Here is a 26,748-nt window from a genome sequence, read left to right as displayed (position 1 = left end):
TCTAATGCTTACCTCCCTCTGGATCTATGGGAGCTTGTTGCAGTAAATAGCTTTTAAGGTAAAGAGAAAATAGATGGGCCTTGAGGAGGGCTTATAGAGTGGATCACGCTGTGATAAAGGTAAGAGTACAGGAGCAGGTTGTGTACAAGTAGGAAGCATTGTACCTCTGAGGGCAAAGTTCCTGTTAGTATCTGTGCTGCTGATCTAAGTTTAACAACTAAAAACCTCAAACTCTGAAACAAAAAACCTGATGCAACTTCCCAATATCTTTTTAGTATTTTGAACTGTCTTTATTTTACAGAAACGTAAATGGAGGCATGGAATTTGTAACTGACTTGTGGAAGGTCATATAGGGATGTGCTGTTAGATTTGGGAACAGAACCTGATTGTTTGGACTTCCAGTGCTGTGCACAAGAGTTCTTCCCCCCCTCTCCCCCCACCCCTTCCCCGGCCTTTCCGAATTGCCTCTGTTATACTACAACACAGCAAAAAGTGCCTATTTGCAGAAACACTGAGATGATGACTGCAGAGACAGTGCAATGAATCCCTTGGGAAAAGATGTGCCTGAAACAATCATTGAACTCATTGGCAGCAATTACTTTTTAAGAGTTTTACATATGTCCTCTCATAAGAACCTTGAGATTCTAATTTTTGGCTTTGCAGACTTCTAGGGTTGCGTAATGCTCACAGTACTGTCTGTCTGCGTGGTGGTGGGTCTCTCTGTCCTGGCAGAGGCACTAGAAGATACTGCTCTCTTTCTCGTTAGTGAAAGCAATCTGTGTTTGACAGTTCTGGTGACTGAAATCACTTATCTACAGAACAACAGGGTGGCAGCTATGTGGACAAAGTGTCAGTTCTGGTGTAGGAAGACCTCCTTGAGGGATAAGAGGGTATCTTGCTCTCTCTGTGCATCTGTCCGGTTCTTAATTTGTAACTTGGAGTCGAAAAGAGCATGATGTGGTTTTTACTTATTGTTACTCAGTAGAAAATTACTTGTGGGCCCTCAGTTACTCAGTGTCCAGGCTTGTTCATAATTACCTGAGTGTTCTTGCTCTCTTTAGAGGAACACCGCTCTGGGTAACACAAATACTGATGCTTGCACCACCACTCCTCATGCTCTGCCCTCCTTTCCAAATGTGAGCACTGGTGACAGAGGTGGGTGGGCTTGGTCATAGGGATCCTCCCTTCCCTCCACCCCTAAGTAAAGGGAAGTAACTGCTGAATTCGTAAGAGTAGATATGGTGCCCCTCTGTGGTTCCTCCCTTTTCCTGACTTTGCTTGTGAGGCAGCTACTGCAGACAGAGACTTGATGTCTCCTGTGGGTTGTAGAAATAACCCTTTGCAGCTCAAAACTTGCACAGAGCCCTTGGAAGCCAAGACCAGGCTGCTGTGGATAATAGATCACAATGTGCTCCTGAGCAGAGCTCTGTGAGCAAGATGATATCTGGAGGAGCCTTTCTTCCTTCATCTCCAGCCTGTCAACGTGCCCTTCTGACTGCGCTGGAGGGGCTCAGTCAAGTGTTTTGTCGGCTTAGGGCCAGGTAGTGAAATAAAAGATACAGCACTTCTAACAGGTGGGCTCTTTGAGGAATCTGTTTATTGGATGGCAAATGAAAGCGGAATTTGAAACTCCTCCTCTTGGTATTGGAAGGAATACCTCTTTTTCCTTGGGTTAATTAAGGAATGTAGATGCCACCTTTGCTTGAAACTATGCAAATAATGTTGCTCATTACTTATGCAAGCTCTTATTGCTGTTAACAGGAGCCATGTACGCTTTGCAGAGCATAGATTTGTTACTATAATGCTGATATTTTAGGAAAAGGGGTGGGGGGAGGGACATGACACCCTGCAGGAGAATTCCAGCTTGGAGCAAAACATGAGTGCAGTGTTTTCAGATACAACTTGTAAAATTCAACAGTCTGTATTCATCTGTATTGAGATGAAATTGGTAACCAACCTGCTGCCTAAGCTAACAAAATAGTTTTAATCTAAAAAAGACTGCTTACAAGGCGAGTTTATTTTTAATAATATTCTTGTCTAAGATTCTGGATCAGATTTGTTTAGTTAGTAAGTGCTGGGTTTGGAAAACTGAAAAAGGCCCTGAAATTCAAAATTTTTCATGGTTTGGGCCTTTCCTATGATGAAGTCTCTTTATAACAGCTGCAGATGATGTGTGCTGTACTGTATCTTCTGCCATGGTGGAATATCTAAAAGAACAGTAAAGGTTGTCTCTCCTGCAATGAGATACAGCTTTCTTGTGTTTCTTATGTTAAGATAAATATATTTCTGATAGTGTCTTCCCTCCCTCTTCCTTCCTCCCTCTCCAAAGAGCCCAAAATAATCAACTCTGTGTACTCTTTCTCTGGCAGAGGCTAAAGAGCAGGCGTGCGGCTCCATGGGTGAGCAGGCTCTGACACTGTACTGATTAGCAGTTAAAGAACTCATGGGGAAAAGACACCACGTCACTTTCTTAACTTTATTGTAGCCTCAAAGACAAATAGGAGTAAAACATGGTACAGTTCCTACTTTTGTTAAGAAAGCAGGGAGGCTTCTCAGAACTCGGGCAGAGGAGGCTTACTAAAACAAATGCTGGTTTGACATCCTTAGAGTTGAACGTAATGTTCTTACTGGGTGGTCTTAAGGTTATAAATAGTTCCAAGAAAAAAATTTGCTTGTTTACTACTTGAAGCATAACAATTCTTTGATATCCTTGGAAAAAAAAAAATAAAATTGAAGTGTAGACTCTTCTGCCTACTTTTACACCAGTGTTTCACTAGATAATTCGCTTTATCAGGCAAGTGTGGGGGTTTTTGTTGGTACGTTTTTTTTCCCAGCTAATCTTTCACCAGATGCGTATCTTCACTTTCATCCTCTGATCTTCTTGTTGTACTTTGGGGTCAGCAAATCCGCCAACCAGTATTTGTCCTGCAGCAATTATTGTCAGTTGAGCATCTTATTTGACTTTATTGTAGCAATTGTGCTGCAAATTAATACTTGAACTGTGGCCCCATGCATAATTCTATGTTTTCTGGAGCCTAAGATAAGAAAATGTCTGTGCACACCAAATAGACAAGAGAACAAGGTGTCCAGGCAGTTGTATTTGACTACTGCAGTAATACCTAAGCTGCAGAACGCCATGCTGTGGCTTGTCTTTTCACATTCATAGACCTAATAATATTAGTCACGTAATAGTCACTAAATGTTACTAGTGACTACTAGTGACTGTCTCTTCCCAGGTCCTTCTCTTGGCTGTGATCTTAACATAAATTTGCTGATTTCTCTCTCATTGTTAAGTCTTCTGTCTGCTTGCTGCAGGCCATTTCTTAGCCCTGTTGTCTCACTTACTCTTCCCCTGCTGAGAAATACTGTGGAATTTCTCTTTTGCTGCCATTGATGCAAGAGTGCTCTTACCGCAGCATCTGCCTCTGAAATGGACTCACATGCTTGCTCTCTACTTCATTGACTTTCAGTCTCATTTCAGATCTCATCTGAAAACCTCTTCTCCCTTGCCTGTTTCTTTTAATTAATCTCTTTCTATTATTTAACTGCATATTTTACTGCTTTGCAGCTTAAATGATGCAGCTGTTTTTCGTGATACCTTTCAGACAAACAGCTTCTTCTATCATGGGCTTGAATAATTTGAAACCTACAGCTACTGAAGGCATTTATATACATTTCTATTTTTTTTTAAAGTGTCTTTATTGGCACGGAGTTGAGGCTAAGGCCTTGCCTGTGAAGTGGTCTGTAACCACCTGGGGAAGCTGTGATGAGCAGGATATAGAGGGAACAAAAGGCTACTGGGGAGATGTGGTATGCAATTGGACTGACATGATTCTGTCTACTAGTAAAATTCTTAGGAGGCCTCTCAGATATACATGGCCAGGCTGTTCCTTTATAAGAAATGTCTTGTTTAGGAAGCTGGTCCTTTTGTTGCTCTGAGACCAAAGAGTAGAAAGGACTTAATAAAGCATCTCTGCTTGGAGGGCTTTGGATCTCTTAACAGTGAGGGGAAAGGTGGATGTGTCAGGGAGGTGGTGTCTCTTAACAAAAGTTAGTAGGTGTGTATCCACAAAGCAGAGCTGGACTTGATTCTGAAGGGTTTTTATAAAATATGATTATAGCCTCCAGGGTTTCCACTGTGAGGCCTTGTGGCAGGTGGCTTGGATGATGCTTCAATCAAGGTCCAGAGAGTATCAAACTAACAAATAGAGATATGATAGATCAATGCACTTATGTTGGCAAGATCCTTGGAGACCTGGCTGGGGATTGTTCGGCTTTTGATTTGCTGGCTGACTTGCAGGATTTCTAAATCTCTGGGAGGAGCGATTGTTTCTGTGATGCAAACTCCTGGCTATAGCTGCATTAGGTAAAATGTGCATCTGATTTGGAAGTGCTTGGCTCTACAAGGACTCTCTTCAAATACTGCGGGTGTGTTTCCTGCTGCAGCATACCGTATGTTCTTGAGCACTGAAATGGTCTGGCTGCCGCAGTGGTCCTGAGAATTGTCTGGGAGCATTGCAAGTACACACATTGTCTTAAACGGCAACAGATTTTGTGCCTAATTTCTAAGATGTCTTTAGCTTCTAATGTTAGAGAAAATTGTTGTTGCCATAGATGTACTTGAAGCTTGGGCTCATACAATGCTGCTTACTTTGTAAGAAGTGTTTTATCAGTTGAGTAGTGTCTGTGTCATTTCTAGATGTGTGTTTCATCCCTCTTTAGCAGGCTGTCCTTTAAAACAACAGAGAAGGACAACAGTCAATGAAAAGCTTTCTAGCACACGTTCCCTCTTTGGAAACCTGCTATCCATGAGCAGGAACTGTAAAATCGGCTCCTGTCATTACTCCACAGTGAATATTGACTGTTCAGAGACTGAGGGAGGTATTTGTTGTAATTATGCGAGAGGCTCATTTACTGGGGATAGGGGCCAAGCATGCAGGGATATTGGTACCTGTAGGCTGCTGCTCCCCTGCTGAGGGGAGAAAAGTTGCTGGTTTTGGTCCTGAATGTGGGATGTGTGGGGGATGTGAGCGTGTTTCTTGGGCATGGAAAGAGCTTAAGAGTTGATAAAAACAATCTATGTTGAATAACTTTCTGCCTTGCTGACAGAAAATGGGAATGATTTGAAGGATGATTGAAAAGCAAGTTGAGAATTTTGAACAGCTTGTAAGTTCGTTGCAGGAATAAAAGCACAGGAGGAATGGGGAGAGTGTGTAACCCTCCTCCACTGTGTGCCTCTCTTCAGCTACTCACTCTCGCTAACTGTGACGTGTTAGAAGGACAACATTAAAAGCAAATGCTGTTACTGTTTGCTTCCTACCTACAGCTAGAGAGGTAGCTTTACATTTTTTTCTCAGATTGCTGTAAGGGGTTACTGCAGCAGCACTGGGAATGGGGGAGTATGAACTGAAACAGGTACTTACTGGCTGTATAACATCCCACGAGGCCTGGGGGAATGAATGTGGGGAATACTGTGAGTCATGCTTGTCAGACTCATAAAGCAGGAGGCATTTTAAAATTGGCTTTGGAAGGGAAGAGGTGTTTAATGGAGCAGTTGTGAAGGAGTTATGCAGAGAGAGAACATAAATAATAAGCAAAACATACTCATTTAAGCTTCTTGCCTCCCCTGAAAACAACTAAACGCAAACTAACCACTGTAAAAGTTAAGAAAAATGCATCATCATTAAGTATAGATGGTACAAAAATGTGGCCATTCATGATCATAAGAAACTTCTATTTTTGTGACTAGGAAAATGAATTTCTGTAGTTGTTGAAAAGAGAAGTTTGGGTTTTTTCTTTCCAATTTCTTTTTTTAAAAGACAAGTGGGAAGCTGACAAGCAGTTCTTGTAAGAACTGGTTAGGAGGGGAGATGATAAAAAGACCAGTCTCCAGTTTTGCTTTGGACATATCTTCATTATTTAGCCTGCTTTTGTATAAAAAGTCTGTCTTTTTCCATCACCCTATTCATGCAGGATTTTATTTACATGTAAATACTGTATATTTTTTGGTAAAATTGAGAGCATGTTTTTAGGGTATAACTTCTTTTGCTACTGACAGAGCCACTTCTTGCTGTTTTAAATTAAAGAGTTTTGAATGGAGCTTATGAAATGTAATTGTTCCAGTCCTGGGCTTGCTTGCATCTGCTCACATCATAGTAGGAATCTTATCTCTGGCAGCTAAGCCTTGCCTGCAGACTTAATTGGTATATAATTTGCTTGGATTACTACTTCTGCCTCTCTTGCAGCATAAAGAAGCCATCCCAAGCTTTGAAACAGTTGGATATGCCAGGTATGCTGTCCCACATGCTGCTCTACGGTTGCGCGTATCCTCCCTTGGCCTCCCGTGTGTTTTAGCTAGGTGGGGGCAGGCGCTCAGCTTCCTCTGGGGCACAGAGATGTGCAGATAGACAGCAGTGTAGGTATGGGTGGAGACACAACTGTGGCTGACATGTTCCTGTTGTGAAAGGACTGCTTCTCTGAACACAGTTCCTCTGTGGTTGTAATAAGGCCACTCATCTGTCAAGTTGATTACAGACGAGATAGTAGCAAGGTGTCCTGGTGGCCCTACTACAAATGCTGAAATAGAATAGTTCAGGGATTGTGTTACTACCGAGGCGGGGGGGGACGGACAGACAGACAGGGAGTGATGTGGATGTGACTCTTCTCATGCATCTGGTTGCATGGAAGTGCAAGCACTGCTATCATCTGAATGACTCTGTGCACCTCCTGCGCCTGCCTAAAGCTGCCCTCCTACATTGCACGTGAAGGGGAAGTAATCCATAAAATCATGTGAATGAGCAGCATCAAAACACCAGTGGAACTTCAAGATGGATTAGAAAACTTTGCTGTAATTGTGTCTGCCAGAGGCATTGCAGCTGGATTTCTAGGAAAAGTTACTCACTTGAACTACTGCTGTGCTAACACCACAGCAATTGTCTCTCCAAGGACTTTGTTTAAAGAAAACAAAACAACCTCTAGAATTTGACACTATTTCCTATTGAAGAGCTTGCTTTCTGTCTTCTGTTGGTTTCTCTAAGTTAAATTTTGTCTGTTGCTGGGTATGGAGATTACTGTATTTATTTACTTTTTGTTACCTACTGTCCTGTTTGGTTTTTTTTGGGGAAAAGAAACAATGGTATATCATTGACCTGCCATTCCTGTTTCCCTCTCCTTCTCTTCTCCATTCTCCTGAGCTACCTGTTTTGTTCCGTTGTGTGTGTCTGGCTTTTTTGAGGAGCTAAGTTCCTACTTGCTGCAGTTGAAATAACCCCGTATTCCGGTAAGCTTATGCATGTAAGGTTTTAGAATGCTGTTGCTAACCATAGGCTCAAATTTTAACAGAATAGAAAGTAATTCTTCAGAAAGAAACTGAATGTAGTGTGCTTACAGCCACTGTCAGATACAAATTGTACAGTCAGGTCCAGGAGTACATAAAAGTCTAAGCAATATTAGCAGCTGTTTATGGGATCAGATAGAAACAGAAACTAGGTTGATTTTTCTCCACTTACATGCAAGTCTTGTGAAAACAATCAGTCCTTGTATTGCAGTCCATTACTTTATTACTGTGAGATCACTGTATATAGCCTGTGTGCTACGTGCACACTATGCCTTGTGCTGGGAAGCAAGCAACTACAAATGGGGGATCCACTGGTTTCTGGTTTAAGCATGGTGCACTAGTGTTGTGAGATATGTCCAAACCCTTGGATGGTTTCCTGCTGGAGTGAGTATATTGATCTTCAAGTTGCTAAATAGTCAGCAGTGTAGTGCTATGAAGTATGAGAAGAGAATTTGACCCTGTAATGGCCATTGTTTTGTTCTTTGTTTTAAAAATACTGTAATGTTTGGGAACTTCCTGAACTGTAAAATCTGGGCAGTGGCTGTGTATCGAAAGTGACTTTCTTAAACATGAGAACTCTTCCTGAATTAGGAACGCTTGCAGTCCAGACTTTTGCTGAATGTCAGAAGGCCTGTGTAACTCTTGGCTCTACATTCTAGTGCCTTGAGATTCTTCTTGAAGCTGGACAGGCCTGCTAATGACATTCCATGCTCTCCTTCCCCACTTCCCTCCCTCCTTTGTTGTCCTGTGACATCTCTGACATCTCTGTGTGGAGAAACCTGTTGTGGTGCAGAGCGTAGCTTTGAGTCTACTTACTTTTGGACCAACCCTTTTGCAGATGCTGACATTCAGTATGTAGCTGCCTTGCAAACAGCAGTTGAGGTTGCCCTGTTATATGGGTTCAGAGCACTGTTGACGTATCTTATTAACCTTGCTTGCTTAATGCTGTCTGATATGATTCCAGGCTTGCCTAGAGGGCAGGGAGGATTAGAGAGTGAGGATCTGGAAAGAAAGATCTCAGAAGCTCACTTATAAAAGCTCATCGAATTTTAGCATGACTCTTTATCAGGGATGTGGTAATAGGACAAGGGGTAATGGTTTTAAACAGAAAGAAGGGAGATTTGGTCTAGGTATAAGGAAGAAGTTCTTTACTGTGAGGGTGGTGAGGCACTGGAACAGGTTTGCCCAGAGAAGTTGTGGATGCCGCATCCCTGGAGGTGTTCAAGGCCAGGCTGGATGGGGCTTTGAGAAACCTGGTCTAGAGGAAGGTGTCCCTGCCCATGGCAGGGGTTTGGAATTAGATGATCTTTAAGGTCCCTTCCAGCTCTAACCATTCTATGATCAGTGAGCAGGTTCTTGCTAGATGAGCTAAAATTTGTGGGTGGTTGCTGACACTTAAAGTAAACAGCCATTTTAATTTCAAGCCCCATTACAAACGGAAAACAAAAGATCAATATTTGAGAGAGTGTATAATGATACAAATGGAACATAAGTTCTCTAATTCCCTGTTATCTGCTGTCTAGCGTGCTGAAATAATCATACGCTCCAAAGCCTTGGGTATAGCTTTCTTAGAGTTGAAGAAGAAGGATTGCTCTGGAAGTTCCAAGGGTTTCTTTCCCTGGCTGACAGTCTGAGGGTGACATTAGTATTTGGAGCTCTGGCTGGTGTCTCTGATGTCAGAGCTTGCTTTGTTTCAGCTCTGAAGAAATTTGTGTTTGATGTCATAAGGCAGTTACGTTTGAATCATAGGTGCTGCAAGGAAGTTAAAAGCGTGATTTTGAAGCAACTGTACATGCCTAGACTGTGCAGTGCTTTACCAGAATGGAAGATGTGGATTCTGTCCTGGAGCTAAACACAGAAAATAAGACTCAGATCAAAATTCTTCAGCTTGCTGCATATGCAGTCTTGAAGTCTGACTAATTCAGTGTACAAGGTTTGTGTGAAAATGACACATGGGCATGTCTGCTTCTGTCATTTTAGTTCACTGTTGCATGTTATTTTGGTTGTATACACAGACTGTAACAACTGACACTAACAATGTATTGTGCCAACATATATGCTTACGATGACATCTCCTCTATTGGATTTGGCAGGAGAATTGAAAATTGTGCTTTCAACAATATTTATATATATATATTTTGTTTTTTAATAAGGGGAGTGGTTTAGTCTAGAGCCAACATGAACACTGTTTGCTGCATTGGGAAGAAAATGCTGCTAACGGAGCAGCTGGCATATATCTTCCCAGGCTCCATCTGTCAGAGTCAGCATCGCTTTGTAAATCGCTCTCCTATTGGATAGATTCATTTCTTGTTATAACGTTTGCAGCCTGGATTAAAATGGAGTTCCTAAGGTATGGGTTTTTTTCTTTAGTTATTTACTGTTTAAAAAAAAAAAAGGTATCGTAGACTACTTCAGCATTCTTTTTGACAGACCTTAACAGGTCTCTGAGTCTTGTAAATTCTACATCATGTGGACTCATCTTAGTTTAAGTAAACACGTATGAGGGTAAGGTAGTTCCTGGAAGCTTAATCTCAAAGATGTGGTTCTCTGCTGTGTACACACGTCAGAATGGGCTGGGATCTGATGATAACCTGTATCAGTGTATCTGAGAGAGTTAAAGGTTTTTATTTGTTTTTAGAAACAATAATATACATATTCGTCTTGCATTTTTTGTTATCAAGACTCATGCACTTTTACTACCATGGGGTATTTGTATGTGCATATATGTAATATAAGCATGTCCCTTAAACTCTCCTTTGGAATGAACTTCTCCCTTTAATGAAGAAACTTTTCTCCCTCTACCTTCTCCAAAAGAGATAATGATTGGAAAAACTGAAACTCTTCTTTTTATAGTTAATCAACAGGATGAAAAGCAACTTGCAAGTAAAAGAAAACCTGCAAGGACACAGGCAGATTGGCTAAATTGGTCTCGGCCCATAGAAATGCTAATTTGCTATCAAGGCTATTCAGGACTGGTCAGGGGAATATTATTGATGGAAATGAAGGATTTGCTTCTAGCTGATTGTCTAGCATGTACAGGATTTGGGGGAAGGGCCTGTCTGAAGCAGAGCTTTTGAATTACAGGCAGTGCTTGTTACACTGTTCTATGTGTTTGTTAAACTACAATGATTTGGTGTGTGTGTGTTGATCCTTGAGATGGAATAGCTGACTAGTCAATGATTTTTGACTAGGTAATGTTTCTAAAAAGAAAAAGACTGAAATCTTGCTTGTGGGCTGTGGTGTGGTTGTTGCTGTGGTGGTGATGACCTTATCGTCTGGTGCCTTGAATGAATGCTGTTTTTATTGTGCAAGGTCTTTACCTGGGGAGAAGAGATTTCAAGTTCTACCAGTTCCTCTGCGTTTGGTATAGCTGAGTTACTGCATCTTATCTTGGAGAAACTCAACAGACGTGGCATTATTTCATACCAATGGGCTTTCTTGTTGTGGATGCTGGAAGGAAGTTCACTTGAGTTGAATTGTAGATGCTACCCTGGCTGTGTTTATTGAGGATTTCTGCCTCAGTAGATGGGAAGAATTACTGTTTACTGAATGGACTTGAAAGAATTTCATCATCCTGGTTTTAATTTTGGGGTTACTGTAGTGAGAGTGATCTTGAGCTTGGGCTTTAGAACTGTTCTGAAGGCATCCTTCTGTGCCTCTCCATCTATAAATTCTTTCATGCTCCTGGAACAACCAGTTACTTAAGTGGATGAGAGCTTTGATGCTTCTATTTGACACCACTTCTTACTGTGTAGAGGGGTGCATTGGATAGTCTGTTCTATTTATTTTCACTGTTAGTGAAGAGACTGCCAGTCCCCTGGAGAGGCGGCCTTGGACAGGAGGTGGACATGTTCAGTGACTGCAATATGTTGCTCTTAATAGCTTGCAAGCTATTGGGTAATTAAAATCTTGAGCTTTCAACCTCCCACGCAAATTCAGGAATGGTAGAAAAGTACAACAAAATGACAAGTTATGGCAAATCACTTCAGTAAAACACTTGAACATTTTTCTACTATACACATTGTAGTATTGATTTTTGTGTCCATCACACAGTTTTAGTTGAGATTTGCTTGTACCCTGGAATGTGTGGGATTTTGGCTTTACTTGCTCTTCATGTGGAGGCTAGGTTTGCCCTTTCATTTTATCAGGCTGTGCTTGTACTAAGTCCCTTCCTGTTCCTTGTCCCCGTGTAAATGCTTTATTTTTAAATTTCCAACAGTTGTTTTTACTGATGATAGTATTGATATGCAAGGCAAAGGAGGTGGTTCCAGTGACAAGAATACTGATGGTGGCTGATCTGGGACTGATTATGTTGAAGAAAGACAGTAGATGAAGCGTACTGGTGAGCCTCTGAAGTCTTACCTGTGATGCTATGGGAGGATCTCCCTTGTGCTAGTATGTGGGCAAAGGCTGAGCTTAAACTTCTGAACAGTCTCTTCCTGATGGCTTCACTTTCCAGTGGAGAAATTGAGGTGCTGATCAGTGAGGAACAGTCTGTAACTTGTAGGCAGGTAAATACCAGGCATAGTATAGCTTTGTGGGTATTGGGAAATACTCGGTGCATCATCCCCAGAAGTAAATGCCAGCCTAATGCATTGCAGAGAAGAATTTCTTCAATGAGATTGCTGTATGGCATGAGCACAGTAAGCCTGTTCCAGGAGATGATGGATGCATCTGATTCGTGCTCTGTCCTTACCTGGATGGCATACATAGTGTAAGCAGCCCCTGTTTGTAAATTTTGAAGCCTTAGTTTCCCCTGCCACTCTGGAATGATATATATCCCTTAAGGCTATATCTGTGATGAGAGAAACCCCAAATGGTCCTTGCTGAGCACCTGCTAGTGATAATCACAGTCCGTTTAGATCTTATTGGATGATTTCCAGGTAGGTAGTTGGATTCTGGATGTTCTTCCGAAACTTGTGGCATTTGCTGCTGTGACTTGCCAGTTTGACTTTCTTCGCTCACTTAAAACTGATACTCTAATGTAATAACTATCAGTAGCAGCCAAAAAGTCTACCATGGTGCAGCATGTTTCATGAACTGTGGATAAGGGGGAACCAGTGTCCATAGGCTACTTATTTATTTCAGTACGTAGCTGCTTAGTTATTTAGAGTGATCTCTGGATTGGTGGTTCTTGATATGCAGTGTAAATTAGACATTTGGCTCAGTAGGTGTTATCTAGCATGTATGGCATATTTAAACCTTTGAAACGCACTACTGCAGCTTGGATGTGTAATACTTAATCTAAGCTGAACATGCATTGTGAATAGTTTAGAAATGCCCAAGCTTTTGTCGTTAGCAGTCAGAAGTAAAAAATAAATGCTTAAGGTTTTTAATAACTCAAAGTTAATCTTATCAGATCAGTGAAGCAACAACTCCAAATAGATGCGTCTAGAAGTTCCACATAATGTTACGTGTTCTTGCTTTAGGGAGATTTGAGTGCTCCTGTTTTCTGAGTTGGGGAAGCCACTTTTCAGAAATACATTCCTTCCACCTTGGAGTGTCCCCAGCTGTTCCTCAGGGAGGTTAAGTACTAGTACCTAGAAGTCTCCAAGACACTGCCTGGATGTACATATATTCACCATTCTGTAAAAGTATTTCCAATTGACTTGAAAAATCAGGTGCTGTAGGTTGTAGCTAACCTAAACTAAAAGTTCTGACAGTGCTTTTTGTTTGGGTTTTGTTTGTGTGTGTGTGTGTTGTTTTTGGGGTTTTTTAAGTAAAATTTAATTCCTGAGTTTGTTGGGACCAGATCTCTGACCTAAAATGGCAAGACTTTTGTGAAGGAAGTGGAACTTTGAAACCTCAACTGTAGTATCTGTCTTATCAGGAAGTATGCATTCTGTAAATGTTAAAAATAGATAAATGACAACATGAAAAAAGAGAACACAAATGGCCATATTGATGACTTTGGCATAGTTGCGTTCTGTGAATGCTGATACGTGATAAAGATCATTAAATCCACGTAGCAACTGATTGTAGTAATCCTAATTTTTTAATTAATTAAAGCTGAAGTCTTTTTAAAAAAGACAACCAAGATATAAAGCTAAACAGTTATCTTGTGTTTACTCGTGAAGGAAACACAAATGTCCTGTGCTGTTGAATTCATTAAATGTGCATGAGCAGTAACAGCAGAGGCATATAAAACTGAGTGTAAAGCTGTTCCTGGAGCTTGATTGCTGAGAGTGATCAAGCCCTTTGACAGAATGCCAAGCATCTGAACAGGTATTGGGCACTAAATATTTAACAGCTCTGTTTAGCTTAGTGATTACTGGGCTGCTTTAGGGCAGTGCTCTGTTAGTATATCCTGGGTGGGTTTTTCTGTGCTTGAGTTTGCACGTGTTCCCATAGCTGAAAATGAAAAATATGGAGCAACACATGCCGCATACTGAGGCAGCAAATTAATTTGTTTCTGCTAGGGCAGCCAGTCTTGATGTGAGCTGATGAGCTGCTTTCTGACCTGTCAAGTGGAGCCAGTTCTTCTGGTGGGGCATTTATCTTACAGGGAGTTTCAAGCACAGTGAATGGAACTGAAGTGGAAAGAGGGAAAACAGAGGTTGGAGAACAGGTAAAGAGAGTATGGACCAGTGTGCTTGCAAAAGGAGGTTAGGCTTCTAAAGATGCTTTGCAGTGTGAACTGATGTGACTTTTGGAGGCAGCTTGTATATGTAGCTGCACGCTGTATGAACTAGAACATGATGAGAACGAGCTGAGAGAGAAAAAGCTGTGAGGGCAGATGGTTTGAACACTGCACAGATACTGTCATGAGGATGTGCCTATGTGGGTGGCAGCTTGGAGAGAGGAAGAAAAAAATTGACTGACTATGCGACTTGTAAAGGGTGCCAAGTGATGGGAGACGTTCTTCTTCGTTTGACCTTGACGTGTCAGTGAACTGAAGAATCAGTAAATAAGCTCCTACTCTTTTTTTACTGTGGGCAGTTGCTTGGGTGCAAAATCAGTTTTGACTCGACTATAGTAATTATGTAAATTTTAAAAGAAATCTTTATGATGCAAGTTTGCATTTGACAAAAATACATGATATGCAGTGTGGAATGCCATGCAAGTTTAACTGTCTCTTTATATATCCACTTGGATTATAGGAGAGGTTTTTGGTTTCGAGTATTAAACCTAGTTATGTGAAAGCAATGTGAAACTGCAGTTTTCCCACAGTAACATGACTGTCAAGGGTGAACTGGGGATACAGGTGGAAGCTTACTTTAAGAGGGAAACTTCAAAACCTGTGATGTTCTGGATTTAAAGCATATTCACTTTGCTACTAAAGGACACTCAAACTTCACTTATATCAAGGACTGCTGGAGAAACAACTGTATGTTTGAAGCTTTTAATACGAGATCATAAAGTTATTCTGAACTATTAGGAAAACAAATCAGTTGACAGACTCTGTGTTGTCTTTGAATAGTTAACTGGCGCTCGTGTATTACATTAAAGTATTTGAAGGCATATACACATGCGCATTATCTTCTATACCACTTTCAGTTTTTGCGTAGAGGGAGTTGAAAGTAACAGTTGAAGAACATTGTAAATCCCAGCTCCCTCCTGTTGATGCCACATAGCTCTTGGCTTCTCCCTCTCCCCTTCCCCTTTTGCTGGCTGTGAAGCTCTTAGCTTATGTCTTGTGGATGCCAGCAGTTCTAATTAAAAAATGCAAAAGACTGTGTGTCAAATCAGTTTAACAGTTTAGATTAGAACTAAAATTGTGTGAATTATCTGCAAAGCTTGAAAATGTTTCTAATTCTGCTATGACATGAAATATGTTCCATATCACAACTACGTTCATCTAATACTGCTGCCAAACTAGACATTTGAGCAAATAACTAAAATGGTAGGTGCTTAGGCAAATGAGGGCAACGCATTTGATCAACAAATCATTAGAGAAGAAAAGAAACTTCTTATACGCTGAAGTTTTCTTGTTTGACAACACGGTAATTGAGTGCTGCGGCTTTGTAACCGATTAGTATTCAACCTAACATTATTTAGTTGAAACTTCGTAATAAGGAAACTGAGTAAAGGCTACAGATCTGCGCTTCAGCTTATATGAAGTTAGAATCATGTTGACTACTGCCTTATTGGCTGTGTCTAGTTCAGTAAACCTTTTATTTCAGATATCTCTGAAGCTGCTACCTGTATTTTCACCATTGTCCAGAGTGGTAGAAGTTCAAGTATAAATCATCAGTTGTTTTCTTTAGGCTCCAGCTCAGTAGGACAGTGTTTTTTAAAGTCACTGCTAGTGACGATTTGAAGTTTAAAATGCCTCTTTGGAAAGCCAGGGTGCTTTGGGAAACTTGCTTCTTGAACCTTTTGTAGTTGTTTTAGAGATCCTTCTTCACCAAAGTTTGCTTTCTAAAGAAGCAAAATGATGCTTACTAATGTTTTCTGATGGCTAGAAATGTCAATATTCTTTTTAGGTGAAAGGCAGCTTTGTTTGGATTTGGAAATACTAAAAAATTGAGTTCTGCCTAATGTGGCCTTGGTATGTGCAATAGCTGTTGCATTAAACTGTTCTTGCTGCTTCACATCGTAGAAGGCATCTGTATGTGAATGTTTGAAGGATGGCATTAACCAAGTCTTCTATTGCGTGTCAAAACATTGCTAGGAACATTAATTGTGAAAATGAACAAATTTCCTGTATTGGAGGAATTCACCCTTGTTTAAAAATCTTCAATTAAAAGGTAGCATAGCATAGCTTGTGTTGCAGTATTTAGGTCATGATGCAACTTTATAATGCATATGAACAGCTTGCCTTCTGGTTTTCTCCTTAAAGCAAGAGAGACAAGAAGGTTTCCTTATTAGCTGTTGCATCTTTTAATACGTTAACTCAGGGGCAGATTTAACACTTGTGGATGTTAAACTAAAATATTGAGGTGAAGAAATAAGAGGCAGAATTTAAGAATGAGTGCATGGAAACTGGAAAACACAGGGCTCAGTTGAAGGCAAATGGAATTTCTTTGTTTCCTGACTTTGTTCTTAATATTGTAACTGTTGCATACAATGTGTGTGTTGTGTTAATAAAAGAAATCAACAAAAAAACCCCAGACAGAAGTCTAGTTGGAAGGGACTGTTAATATGAACCTTTCCTTTTGGTTGCACAGAAGAAACTATGCTAGCACTGAGTCATCATGTACTGCAAATCCTTCCTTATGCAGTGCACCTTTCCTACAAAGGGAAGAAAAGAGAATTCTGGATAGCTGCAGTTTGCAAATTAGGTAACAGATGAAGTACCTGGCCTCCTCTGCCAGCTCCCAAGCTGTGATACAGGGGCGCTTCAGTGGTGGGGGGTGTGTGTATTTTCCAGGTGAAGGTGTTGCCAGCGAGAAGGCACTTGGGCTGTGAGGTTCAAGTCATGTAAGCAGTTGCTGATCTCAGACAGTAATCTGCGCTCTGACAAGGAAGCGATGCCTCAGGACAGACTGAGGGCTTTACCTTAGCAAGGTGTGATTTCAGTGGGAAAGGGGTCCTTATATTTTTTGCACCTAGCTGTGCTTCTTTCTGATGCTTCAAAATACGTGTCTCTTACCAGTTAATGATGAACTTTCTCAGCTGTCAAGGAAAGTTTGTTAAGCTTTTGTGTGAAGAGAGATAATTTCACAAATACTCCTGCACGCGGGAGCCCTCTGTGCATGCACCCTGATGCTTTGCTCTCCCTTCTCCTGGACTTTGGGAGTAGTAGCCAGCATAGCTGGAGGGTTGGCTTTGTAGGTAGCATGTGCAGTAGGGGACACTAAACTGTGGGAAAATATTTTTCTGTCTTTAACTGGCTTGGCTGCATGACCTTGTTAGAAGTGGAGAAAGCTGTGTTTCAGTGTTCCTGGGGAATTGAGGGCTTTTCTGGAAACGACGGATTGGGCAGGCTTTAGAAACTTGACTCCAACAAATCGTGATAGTGTTGGTTTTTCTACTGAATGAATTGTTTCTTGGCATGTAATGTTACTATGGTTAAATATTTTTCAAATTCTTTATCTGCTCCTTATTATTGAGAATTTTTTAAATGTATATGCAGATCAAGTACCTTAACTGCACAGTCAGATCTTCTTGATTACAGATTTTTCTAAATATAGGTTGTCTTTTTTGTTCCTGGCCTTAAGCAAACATCTTGTTCTTTTGCTTTACAGGCTCCAGATAAAAGGAAAGCATTAGAAGAGACCAAAGCCTATACAACTCAATCTCTAGCCAGTGTTGCTTATCAGATCAATGCACTGGCCAACAATGTACTACAACTGCTGGACATCCAAGCATCCCAGCTACGGAGGATGGAGTCCTCCATCAACCATATCTCCCAGGTAATCTTTTCAGTTTTTTTAAACAAAGAACTGACAATATTGGAGGAGGCATTATCTTGCCTCTTGTATTATTAAGCTGGATAGTTTGTGTTAACTTCTTTGAATTCTCTGAGTAACATGATAGAAAACGGTAAGGTGTTTTTAGTATTTATGAAAGCGACTTTGTGATGGAGGTCATGACTGAAATAAAACAGTTCCTTTATTAAGAAGCACTGGGATTATATTTGGTTTAAAGCAGGAGTTAATTACAATTCCAAAATCTGAACCTGCAGTTGAGGGAGGGGTAGAGAGAAGGATTCTGTTTCTGAAGGAAATCCAGATAGAAGTACCGTATAAGTGGTGGTATTTTATTTAGTGTTGCAACATATGCAGTAATCTCACTTGTTTTCATACACTTGCAGGAGGTAATTTCATGAGCTGTGTGGAGAGGGAGAGGGGTTCACATGCTGCTGCTGCCTGCTCAGGCCAAACTCTGTGCAAGCCAAGGCGGTTGGATGAGTGAGCTGACGTGATACGTACTGTGGCTGCAGTATTGCTAGAGTTGATGCGAGGAGGAGGTGGAAATAGATGTTGGGAAAGAACAGGCCCATCCCTATCAGTGGCAGCCTTGTGTTCCCTTGGCTGAAGCTTCATCCTAGCTGACCACTGCTGAGCGGGGAGAGTTACTGCTGCCTGCCTTGTACCTGGTCTGGCACTGGTCTGATTGTATGGTAGCTCAGCCAAAAAATGTCTGCTGTGTTTAACCTGGAAGTGGCTTATTGCATAATCAGGTGGGTGGCATACTAGTGCCAAGGAAGGGAGGGACAGGATCCACTCAGTTATTTCGCCCTTACATTGCCATTCTGAAGTGGGCTTGAGTGAGTTGTTGAGGGCCCAGCATCCACTCTGTCATATGCTCTTACTGAAATTCAGTTGAATCTTTACTGGCCTGTATGTCCTATGGCTGTCTGAGACATCTCATAAACAAATCTCGGAGGATTCAACCTGAAATGTTCTTTGGTGCAGCCAGTAAATTTAAAACCTTTGTTGGTCAACTGATACCCTGCTAGTGGTACACCTTAGAACAAATACTTGAAAGAAAATGCTTCTCATGGCCTCTGCTGTCTGTCTCCCTGTAGGGCCTGCTAACCTCTCTTTACTGTTCTTTTAGAGTAATTATGGTTTCTAAAAATCTTTCTGTTAAATGGCAGCACAGTGATTGACTGAAAGCATGTCACCAGGGAGAAGATTCCAGTGCATGTGGAAGGGCCCTCCTAGTAACAAACCTCTCAAAAAGGCTTGTCAAGTTAGTATGTGCTAAGAACTACACAGTATTAAAAGCTCTAGCCAGTATTTAAAAAGTACCTGCCACTGAAACGGGAAAGTAGGAGGAAGTACAATTGCTGTAGATGAGCTTCTTGTTCTGTTGAGTATTCAGAGACTTCTTGATGCTAGGATTATGACTACCTCTGCAGAAATGACTGGATAAAGGGCTGAACCTACAGGCTTTCCCAAGCTTTTCCCAAGGCTTTCCTTTTACACTGAGCACATCTTTTCTTATGTCTTTCAGAGCTGCAGTGTGTGTGAAGCGATTATTGTTACGTTCTCATTGGCCCACTGATATGACTAACCATGGAAAAGGCCAAAACGTTTGATATTAGCACAAAAGGTGTTAGCCCTCTGTACTGTTTGCTGCTTGAATTGAAGGCAGTATGCTGAAAGCCATTGAGTCACCTGATACATGAACTGTTTGCTAAAGACTGTGAACAATCAGTGCTTTGTAGAGCTTTTGAGGAGTGTTTAGCAAGGTCACTTGCTTGTAGTTTCTGTCCTGGTTGGTCTTTCCTGAAACTAATCCTTGCTTATAAATGAACTTCTGCAGACTAATTTTGTGGAATTACGCTGGATACAGATAATGCGCACATACCAGCTCAGCTATTTGCTTTGAAATGTTTCTACTCAAATGCTTGAACTGCATATCTTAAATCTGCTGTGCAGTTGCTTTGATAGAGTGTTTCTAAATTCTCTGAGGTCTCCCGAGTGCCTTTCCTGTGTTTGTATCAGTGGTCAATATTTTTATGCCACTAAAGCATGGAGATGAACACTCTCAAAATGGAATTCTTCTCCTGGCCTAGAAACACAGATCTGAGGCATCAGCAGCCAATTACTCAATTCTGGGTTTTGCAACATAGAACAGGTATCTGTGAGATAAGGTACAACTTGATAGTTTCTCTGGTTAAAAAAACCTTTCTTCTGACCTGCAGGCAGTTTCTGTTCCCCTGCTGTGTTTCAGTTCTCCATGCGTGTTTTCCAGGATGACTCTAGGCTGAATGGCTGGATAGCTAATCTTGATTAGTAGCTACTCAATATTTTTCCTAGCTATATATCTCCTTCACTGGAAAAAACACTCATAAAAAGTTAGGTGATGGAGCGGTGTGTTCTATTCTTGTTACTGGAGCTTAATTTTACAGATGGAAAGTTTGCTTGCTTTTATAGGCAAAAGTTAATTCAGCTTTGGTATCTTGTTGAGAGCAAACAGGCTTCACATGAGTAATCATACTGTGGTGAGGGAGTGCTGGTCTGGGCACACGGAGACAGGGAACAGCTCCAGGAATGGCTTTCGCGTAGCAGCTGGAGCAGAACCCTGCCCAGCTGCATCTATATTTTCTGCAGTCATAGTTGTCTTTCAGCTGGAATGTGTGGGTCTGGACCTGCCACATAATTATTTACTATACCCAATATGTAGAGCTGTGCACATACAGCTCAGCTTTTTGGCTTAAACCCTTGATATTGACTTTGAGCTTTGCCAAGCTGACTTGACCTTTCCAAGCTGTTTTTATATGGGAGAGCGGAGACTTGATCACTGTTCTGGAGAAGTTTACAAACTCTTCCAGTGTAAGAGATCCTACTCATCCTGTCAGGCAAGATTTGGTCAGAAAAAAGATAGTAAGTCTATACTTTGGACCAACGTGAGTGTCAAGGCTTCACTAAAGACATCAGGGCATATATACCTCTAGGCTGCCTACCATGAGCTTTCTGTTGCAGTCATAATTACCTTGCATATTTCTGTCAGTTCCTATTTGATGCTTTACTTGGGTTTTATTTGCCTTGAGAATGGCCATGCTTAGAAGAGAAATTTCAGTTACGAGCTGAGCTAGTTTTGATCTGAGGTGTGAAAGCAGAGCCATCCTGAGTGCTGCACTTTTATAGTGTGCCATCTTACCTTTCCCTGCAGGGAAAAGAAATGCTGGCGTAAAAAGGTAATGGAGGAAGGACTATAGCTCCATGTGATTCTTAGTAATCACTGCTGACTTGTCCATCCACAAATGCTCGGTAGTAGCAGAGCAGCAGTTCTGCTGTGGTATAGATTGCTTTCAGTTGCAGCAACCAAAAAGAAGTTTTCCTTTAAGACGATCGAACAGCAATAACCAGATGTTTTGCTTTCTTTGTAGCATATGAAGTGTAAGGTGTCTGCAATAGGTAGCATTTTCTTTAGTAGCGATTTTAGGCAAGATAAGTGAATGCATGGACTGGACAGTGAAAAGGGAAAGGAGAATCTGAGGGTCAGCCTGCAATTGGAGATACCGGAAAGGACCATGGACATTGAGATGTGGAAGGAATGAAGACCTTAACATTCAGCATATGATGTTTCTTAAGGTGTGCTGCCACTAAATAAACCCAGGATTTTTTCATGCACCCTGATGACGAATTAAGCAAGACACTGTATATTTCTGCTCTGAATGATATTTATGCTTCATTATGTTTATTTCCTATGTATATTAAATGAAATTCTGCTTTGCTGTTTATACTCATTGGTTCATTTGTATCATTCTCACATGGGTCCCTGAGCCAATGAGTTAATTCTTTAAAAAATAAAATGAAAAAATCCTCTCGTATCCCTCCATTCATTCTGAAAATCAGTGTCTTCTAGTAGGGGAGTTAAAAATTCAGCTCGTCATAGCTTGAGTATTTGACAAGGGAAAACTGCTCTAGAAATTTGGGCCTATGTTCTTTTGCTCTTTTGATTTGCTGTTTCTTGGTTCTCCCCTCTTTTCCCTCCTCCTCTTGGAAATAAGAGCTGACTTTAAAATTTACTTTAAGTTTCTTGCTGCTTCACTTCCAGAAACATTAAGAGAATGAAGATGGGACAGAGCCAGATTTGTCAGAGGACAGAGGTTGACAGGCACATCCTTATTTACTGTGTCAAAACTGAAAAATGTAACTCATCAGGGCTCACATTTATGTCAGAGCAGCTGCAGTACTGGGTGTAGCAACTACTCCTTTTTTTTTTTTTTCTGGACATAAAGAGATTTTTAAATAGCTCAGAACTTAAAACCGTGCCTCTTGAAGCATGAAGGAAGCAATCGACTCCTTTTAAAGAAACTATGATTTGCACCAGGAAACACTGCACCCCCTTAAACATTCAGTGTTAAGATTTTTCTCTGCACCTGAAGCTCTTATCTAATGCGAAATAGGGACTATTACAAAACAATATGTTCTGAAAGTGTAACTCTGGAAAAAAAAAAAAGTGTATACTTTGTCATCATTAAAAGTTTGAAGTTTTTAGAACTAAAAAAAAAAAATTAAATAAAATCCCTGAAGTAGTTTAGAAGAATCTTGCCTGTCACCATCCATGTCTAATTCATTGCATGTGTAATTCAAATACTGCATGCAAGCAGAAAGCCAAATTCCTTCTGTTTCTATGGTATGGTTGTCTAGCTAAAGTCAGAGGCAATAATGAAATACACACATGTTATCTTTTCTTGTAGGTCTTCTGAAACCTACGGCTTTAGCCTGTGTTGAATCAGACATACACACCACCCCCATCCCCAAATACTAAGGCCTTTTCCATTGGGTAAGCAGCCAGGCAGAACTGATGCAGATCAGGTTTCATAGAAGCTCTGCTGAAGATGTCCTGGGGCTTCAAGGGGTGAGCTCCGAAGTAGTAGAAAGTTGAGAACACAATAACTGGTGTTTGATGCCAGGGAAGAAGAGCACAAGAGCTGTTAGGTGCTCAGCAGCAGGTCTCTGGTGTTTGAAGAGGCACAAGGCAGTGCACGTACAGCGGGACCTCCTTATGTGGGAAAGAGCATTCTATCGGTTTGCGTGTCTGTCCTTTGGATTAATGTGATACTGCATTTGTGGATTGTGGTATATGATCACAACACAGTTCAAATTTATGTTTGAAAGCCAAGAAGTAGAAAGAGGGTAGAAAATGTGACAAACTGTCTGCTGGTGAATGTGGGTGGTCATGCCCAGGAACAAGCAATTATGTGAAGTACATTAGTACGCTTTATGGAAGGGAGCAAAAGACCTCTCCAGATCCTCTTAGTGGTGACTGTGCTTCCAAAGAACAGCCGTCCAGGTGCTTTTACTCTGAAGTTGCCTCTCTGAAAAGAAGAGGATGCATAGAACTCTGATCTTGTTCTCTGACATGAAGAACATATGGGCTGGATGAAAGGACTATTAACTGGAAAGAAAATTAGCCAGAACTAGCAAATAGTTGATGGCTGCTAACAAGCAGGGTTGGTACTGGAGCCCACACTGTTCAGAATATTCTTTGGAGACCATTCAGGATATAAAGCATGTCCTCAGAAAATCTGGGGATAACTAAATTAGGAAAGGTGATTCATATGTTGAATAGCAGAGCTTCAGTGCAGAGGAACCTTGAGGACTGAGCCAGCAAAAACCTTGGGAAACTGAGCAGGGTGCAGAGACCTACACCTGAAGTGACATAACCTCGTGCATTTGTATGTGCTGAGAGGTGACTGCGAGTAGCTGTCCTGCTGAAAAGGAGCTGGTGGATGCTGTGCTGAGCGTGAGCAAACAGCACTAGGCTATCTGAATCGGTGAAACAGCATGGCAGGGCTGTGTTGGGAAGAGCGTGGCTGGCCAACGAAGGGCAGTGATTATTATCTGCTGTGCAATGATGTGGCTTCACCTGGAGTGCTGTGTCCATTTTTTTTGGTGTTACCTCTGCCTTCTTCAAGAGTGATTTAGGGAAACTGGAGATAGCCCAGCAGAGGGATGCTGAGGCAGCCGGGGGCATAGAGCATGTAGCCTTCAAAGAGAGGTTGAAGGAGTTGTGCTTGTTTAGTCTGACAAAGAGGCAGCAAAGCAGTGATGTAATGGTACTTCAGTCTGACTGTCATCTTTGTGCAGCTACTCTTTCTCTTGGTAGTGACAGTGTAGTGTTGAAGAGTTAGCCACAAGTTGAAGCTCAGGAGGTTAGTACCTGGAGCTGGGAATATCCTTTTTATTTTGAAGGGTGATGCAGCACTGGAACAGGTTACCCTCTGATGACACTCTTCTCAGTATTATACTGCAGTAGCTGGATGTATCCTAAAAGCTGACTTTGTATCCTTGAAGGCACATCGTAAGCTATAGGAACTAAATGGTGAAGGGGGAGATAATTACAAAGTCAGGGGAGAAACCACCATTCCATGTGCAAAAATCCTTGTAAGCACCACTTCCATGCAAACTTTCCTTTCCCCATACCCGAAAGTGTGTGAAGAGACCAAGTGTTTTTGCAGAACTGGAGCATTATCCAACGTTGTATACGTTAGAAAGATAATGTCTTCTCTCGGTCTGCCCTGGCTTGTCAGCAGACACAAATATTCTAAATATGGCGAAGAAACTTGCACCTTTTGTTTAGATTAACCTTGCCATGGGTGATGTTCCCTGTCCCAGTAAAGTGCTGACAGTTATCTCTGTGGCCTTTGCTTCACATCCTGTTCTTCCTGTACTCTCCGTGATAGAGGCCAAGGCTCCAAGAAGTTTTACTGTGCTTGCTCTGGTTATCTGTCTGCTTATGAAAATTGTTGTTAACTTTGTGCATATCAGCTTCTACACGATATGGATAAATTGCTCGGAATGTAGTATAATGTGTAAGGGTTGCCTTGTCAGCTCTTCTGTTGAGAAATTCCCGTCATGACCACAAATGAGTATACATAGGATCTGTCTGTAGTTCCCATACAGTTCAGCTGATGCAGTCAAAACTCAACACATGACCAACAAAAAAATCCCAAAACAAACCAACCAACCCCATGTTATGTACACCTATGAGAGAGCAACCACAACATCAGCCTTTCTTTGATGCGGGAGGGCAGTTGCTTTGATGGAGAATAAACTGAGCCAGAAAACTGTTTCCTGTCATTCTTTATTCTTACTTCTTTTTTTTTTTTTTTTATGAATGCAGGGTTTGAACATCTTTTTGGGGAGGGGGGAAAGTTGCTAACTTTAATAGCCATTGACTGTAGTGAATTCCTTCATATGCAGATTCCCATTCTAGTAGAAGAGCAGTCTGAATGCGTAATTTTCAATGTGGTTTAGGCCATTAAAACCTCCTTTCTGCTGAATGGCTATTTGGCTGAAAGCTCTAGATACCTTATTAAATACTACATTAAGAGGCCTAGTGCAGCCTCTTGTTTTCTGAAATCAAATCCAAAAATCCCAGGACTGTGAACATTACTCTGAAAGGCCTTTTTGGTCATTTTGGGCAACAAAGGAGTCAAGGATGTTTGTGCAATCTTTCTTTTTTAATGAAAACCTCTCATATCTGGAAGATGTACTGCATAAATGAAACGTGTCACTAACCTGCTCTGAAGTCATATATTGGACTTTTCAAGGAGTCTTTTTCTTTTCTTCAGATGCCTCTGATTAGATTGTTGCCTGAAATTAATTTTCCTTCCATTTCATTTCTCAGTAAACCAGCAGTCCTCACATGTGAATAGCTCCTGTTTGATGTTGAATTAGGGTTTAATTATCTCTGTCAATGTTTCAGTGGCATAAGGGCAAAGCAAAAAGGAAATGCGGTGTATGAGGTGATGGTTATAAGAACATTGTGTCCTTAGACAGCAGGTAACCAGCTACCAAGGCATTAAGTCAGTCACTGTATCTGCGCCATCCAGTGCAACTTCCTGGGATGTTGGTTTCAAGGTTGCTGGGCAGTGTTATGCTTGAGCTAACTATATTTGGGGAAAAGGAGGGGAAAAGCAAGTACAAGAAGATTATTGTGGAGCAGATGAGTCTCTGCGTCACTCTTCACAATCTGCCGCTCAAGCACACGAACACGAGCTGCTGCGTCCTTGTGGCTGGACTTCTTGTGCTGTTGAGAAGGGAATTGCATAGTGCTTTCTGATGACTGGTTTTATTGGGGGGCACAAAAGTGCTTAGTTAATGTTGATCTGCAGATGGAAAACCAAGTAATGATTCACATGAGTGTTTTATAAGCCAGCAGTTACATTCTGCTACTCTTTAAACTGCTGCTGGTTTGACTTTGTTCTCTTGACTAGCAGCCCTTTGGGACCCATTGGTATCTATTATGTATGTCTTGTAAAAGCCCCCTTACAGCTTATACGTATTCAGTGAACAAACTCGTATTTTATGGGTTCATGGGAGGTATATGAATGACTTATTAGTGGCTCTTCTAAAGCTGGGACAACTTCTTTTGTTATATTTTAACTTTGAAGAAGTGTGGACATCTACCCAACTGTGTTAATCTCATCAAACACCTGTCGTGCGGCTGCTGTGCCCTGGTGTGTAGCCCTTCCCCAACATCACCTGGGACAGTATGACCTCTGCATCCCTGAGGCAGTTGCAGAGCACAAAGCAAAAAGTTTGCCTTTACCGTAATGGAAAAAGTATGTGTGAAATAGTCTAAACACCTAAATAGAAATGGGTTACTGTGAATATTATTTTTTCAGAATTAGTTACTCCGCTGGAGAATGTTGTTGATTCTGAACTGACCCTGCTGCTAGTGCCATCACGGAAGGGGCATCGTGGTGGTAGTGGAAATGAAACTGTAGATTTGTTTAACAGCTGTGTTGTATGTAGGATTTTTCTTTTTTGAGAAAAATCAGAATTTTTTATGGAGTAGCAGAGTTTGAGTGACAACTAGTGGAGGCCGTGATTCCCTTTTATCAGCCATTCCCATTTGGAACACTGGCTGTGCAAGTAACCACCATAGAAGTATGTCTGCCCCTTCCTCAGTTTCAAAAAATAGATTACTAAAGCTGTCATTTTCCTTTCTAATGTTTATTCCTGGTTCCAGTGAATAGTTACATTATTTAATTTTTGCCTAATGTTGGGCCTAATTACGGGCCATAAGATTATGGCCATAAGATTATGGGCATG

General features: G+C 41.2%; 1 protein-coding gene across 15 annotated transcripts in view; it reads left to right on the top strand.

Annotated features, from left to right (window-relative positions):
• The window catches only part of ABI1 (abl interactor 1), an 81,689-nt gene that overhangs the window by 6,292 nt on the left and 48,649 nt on the right, over nucleotides 1–26,748 (top strand). For all 15 annotated transcript variants that reach the window (XM_074157798.1, XM_074157806.1, XM_074157795.1 and 12 more), the window contains exon 2: nucleotides 17,467–17,634. In XM_074157798.1, coding sequence (XP_074013899.1) covers nucleotides 17,467–17,634 — 168 coding nt within the window. The remainder of the gene's footprint in view (nucleotides 1–17,466; nucleotides 17,635–26,748) is intronic.

The sequence above is a fragment of the Numenius arquata genome, chromosome 12 (genome assembly GCF_964106895.1).
Source record: "Numenius arquata chromosome 12, bNumArq3.hap1.1, whole genome shotgun sequence".
Lineage (NCBI taxonomy): Eukaryota > Metazoa > Chordata > Aves > Charadriiformes > Scolopacidae > Numenius > Numenius arquata.
This window is presented reverse-complemented; position numbering and strand designations above follow the sequence as displayed.